This window comes from Bos indicus x Bos taurus, chromosome 7 (assembly GCF_003369695.1).
Source record: "Bos indicus x Bos taurus breed Angus x Brahman F1 hybrid chromosome 7, Bos_hybrid_MaternalHap_v2.0, whole genome shotgun sequence".
NCBI lineage: Eukaryota > Metazoa > Chordata > Mammalia > Artiodactyla > Bovidae > Bos > Bos indicus x Bos taurus.
In genome coordinates, this window is record NC_040082.1 from 68,674,581 (window position 1) to 68,678,288 (window position 3,708).

The 3,708-nt window shown below is 36.5% G+C and overlaps 1 protein-coding gene across 1 annotated transcript; it reads right to left on the bottom strand.

Moving 5' to 3' along the window:
- Window positions 1-2,025: 2,025 nt before the first annotated feature.
- On the bottom strand, window positions 2,026-3,105 carry LOC113896594 (olfactory receptor 2T1). Its single transcript, XM_027548822.1, has one exon. The coding sequence runs from the start codon at window positions 2,989-2,991 to the stop codon at window positions 2,026-2,028; it is 966 nt and encodes a 321-aa protein (XP_027404623.1). The 5' UTR covers window positions 2,992-3,105.
- Between the last annotated feature and the right edge of the window lie 603 nt (window positions 3,106-3,708).

Here is a 3,708-nt window from a genome sequence, read left to right on the forward strand (position 1 = left end):
AGTGTCCTTCAGACTGCTACACTCCCACCAACATTCTAAAAAATAAAAAAAAAGAATTCAACTGAATAAATTTTAAAGATCTTATAAATAGATAAAGAAAATTTGATATTTATATGTAAACATTTTTATTGAAGTGTAATAAAAATCTTTAAACATACAAAAATTTGAACTTGATCAATTCTTTTTAAAAATAAACACCAAGTATATCATGTATCCACATCTAGAAACAGAAAACCACCAGCACATGAAGTCTTCCCACGCACTATGTCAACCACTAACCTTCTCAAAGCATGGGTTAGTCTTGCTGGATCCGTATTTTATACAAATACATGCTTTTGTAACAACTTGCTTCATTAGTCCAACATTACATTTTTGAGATCAATCCATGTTGTTACTAGTGGTGCTGCAACAATTATTATATCAGATATGCCACAATTTATGTCTTCATTTCACCATCAGTGAGCCTTTGGGTAGCTTCTGATTTTTTGTTTGTTGCCACATGACGTCTGGTGAAGCTTATGCATATATATATCTGTTAGAAATTTACCTAAGTATGTACCTCCTAGGGCATAAGTTATGGGTATGTTCAGCCTTGGCAGCTGCAGTTACATACAATGTGATGGAAATATAAATTGTTTGCTTGTTTTCTTGCTTGTGCTTTCTTTTCATTGTATTGGCCCAATTGAAATATAACACTGTGAGTGAGAGTGCTTTGCTTATTGTATTAACATCTATGACGAATGAATGAATGAGGGACTTGTATCTGAAAGATGCATATTCCATTAATCTAATTCCTGAAATCCTGCAATTTAAGGCATTAATTGAAATGTTACCCTACTCTGTACCTTCAACTTAATTTTTCTGTTAAACTAAAACTGTTCTTAAAAATAAATCTATTTTTAAAACAGGTAAAAAAATGTTACTCTAAAGAATTCCTTGACCCCTATTTTTCATCAGTAAATTAGAACTCATAATGAGTGCTTCATTTATTATGAGGTTGATGAATCTGACAAGACATTTAAATTGTTAAGTTTTGGACAGATTTACCAATATGATAATAAACATGAGGAATTTAATAAAGCCGCCCCTTTTATCCTTGAGTGACTACTTTGTAGAGTCATATAGGATGTGAACATGATTTGCCACATGCCTTCTTTCTCAATTCCTGGTTCAGTGGGGCTATGGATATGAACTATGAGCTAACTTCTATTATATGACTGACATGCTTAATCTTGATAAGATAAAATGTCACATGTCTTAATTTGTGACATATTTGAAAGATTCTTTTAGTATCTTTCCAACTTCTAACCCTGTATGTTTCTCCAACATCTTAGAAATGCTTTCAGGAAAACAGTCTTGTCACACTGTCTTCTCTGTACAATGTCATTTGCTCTCATCCACCAATTTTAGTTTCTCTCACAAATAGTTCTTGATAATGTGTTGCAAACAAGCAAAAGTTAAATACGTTATTTCTACATAAAATTTAAAAAAATCACCTAATGATTTTAGCAAGTATAATGGCTTCTTGAGAAAATATGCTGTGACTTTTCTTATCATCTGACATCTTGGGATGTACAGTTAGCTATCTATCTGTCTTCCTAAATGGCTGGGTCAGAATATTAATATAAACCTAGAAAAAAAAAAGATTTCTCTTATCCTTAGATGGTGAGCTCTGTCTATACACTAGAATCATGTATGTTTGTAGTGCCATCTTCTGTCTTGTACTCCTTAACATACTTCATGCTATCTAAAGTCACATGCAATTAATTTTACCTCCAAAAGGTAAAATTGCTGAGTATGAAATTTTAGTTTGTGTTTCTGGAAATCACTGAGCATTTATCTTGAATACATATGAATAAGGCAGGAGGAAAGGAAGATGAAGGAAAGGAGACCAAGAAGACACACTTTTTATAATGATTTTTCCCCTCACATTTGAACCTATCCTCCAGTTTAATCTTTCACTGAGCATGACCACATTGGTCAAAGAGGCTCCCATTCACCATATGCATAGGAAGGAGCCAAGTGTCAAAAAGCATCCCCTGACACTCTCTGTGTACGCTTGAACCTGTCCAGTACCCTCTTCATAGCTCCAGTTACATCTTTGTTTCTCAAACTGTAGATGAGTGGATTAAGCATGGGTGTGAGGATGGTGTAGAACACAGAGAAGACTTTGTCTTGTTCTGGCCGGTGGTAAGAGTGTGGCAGCATGTAAGTGTACATGGCAGCCCCATAGAACAAGGTCACCACTGTCATGTGAGATGAACAGGTGGCAAATGCCTTCTTTCTCCCTTCCACTGAGCTCATGCGGTGGACTGTGGTCAGGATTTGAGCATAGGAGGCAATCACCACAGAGAAAGGAATCAGTAACATCAAGACACAACACACATACATCACTGTCTCATAGAGAGCTGTGTCTGCACAAGCCAATTTCAGGACTGCAGGTGCCTCACAGAAGAAATGGTTAATCTCCCGAGAGTTGCAGAAGGGGAAACTCATGGTTATGGGAGTTAGAAGAAAGCCATCTAAAGAGCCCCCAAACCAGGAACCTGCTATAATCATCCAGCAAACACGGCGGCTCATTAGGATTGGATAGCGGAGCGGGTTACAGATGGCCACGTAGCGGTCATAGGCCATGAGACCCAACAGGAAGAACTCAGCTCCCACAAGGGTGAGGTAGAGGAAGTGTTGAGCTGTGCATCCCACAAAGGTGATGGTCCTTTGATCCAGCAGGTAATCTACCAACATCTTGGGCACAATGGTAGAAATGTACATCATGTCAATGAAGGAGAGGTGGCTAAGTAGGAAGTACATGGGGGTGTGGAGGTGCGAATCAGTGCGGATCAGAAATATCATGACCCCATTGGCCATCAATGCAGTAAAAAAGATAATAGAGATGATGGCAAAAAGCAGGCCTGATGTTTCCTTTCTATTAAACAACCCCATGAAAGTAAAGTCTGTAGAGGATGTGTTGTACTCTTCCATTGATCCCATGAGGGCACTCGTGTGACCTAGAATCTTTAAAATAAAACCATGATGTTTACAAGGAATTAACACAGTATACAGATTGATTGTTAAGAAGTAGATTTCTAAAAGTTGGAAGAAAACATTTAACATATTTTTCTTCATATTATTTGCTACTGATACTTAGCAACTAGTCTATTCTAGAAGGGTTTTAAGTAAAATTCTTTTATTTATTTATTTTTTTCTTGATGACGGAAGAAGGCTTTCTTATCTCTCCTTGCTATTCTTTGGAACTCTGTATTCAAATGGGTATACCTTTCCTTTTCTCCTTTGCTTTTTGCTAAAATTCTTTTAAATCAATAATTCTTTAAATCATTGGACAAGATGACATCAGCAGATACTATCATACAACAGTGATACACATAACCACACTTAAGGATGCACAGCATGATATATGGTAGTTAAACATAACCTGGTCTGTTGCATATGTGTGTGCATCTCTGTGTGTGAAAATACTACCTTGGATGCTATCCTTATTCAGTGTATCTTTATTGTTACAATTATCAGCACCAACTTCAAAACATCTCAGGACTGGCTGTTCATTGTGTGTGTCTGACTTTTACTCACAAAATAAGTAATTTACCATTTGGGATGCAAGTCAATGTCTGTAAGTGTTTTCATGGTGTCAGTTCATCTATATTGCAGACAAAATTGAATAGAGGAAGTAAAGTGGGCAATGGAAATTAC

Excerpts from the sequence above, each read along its gene's own strand:
- LOC113896594 (XM_027548822.1), bottom strand. The coding sequence starts at position 2,991 with ATGGGATCAATGGAAGAGTACAACACATCCTCTACAGACTTTACTTTC.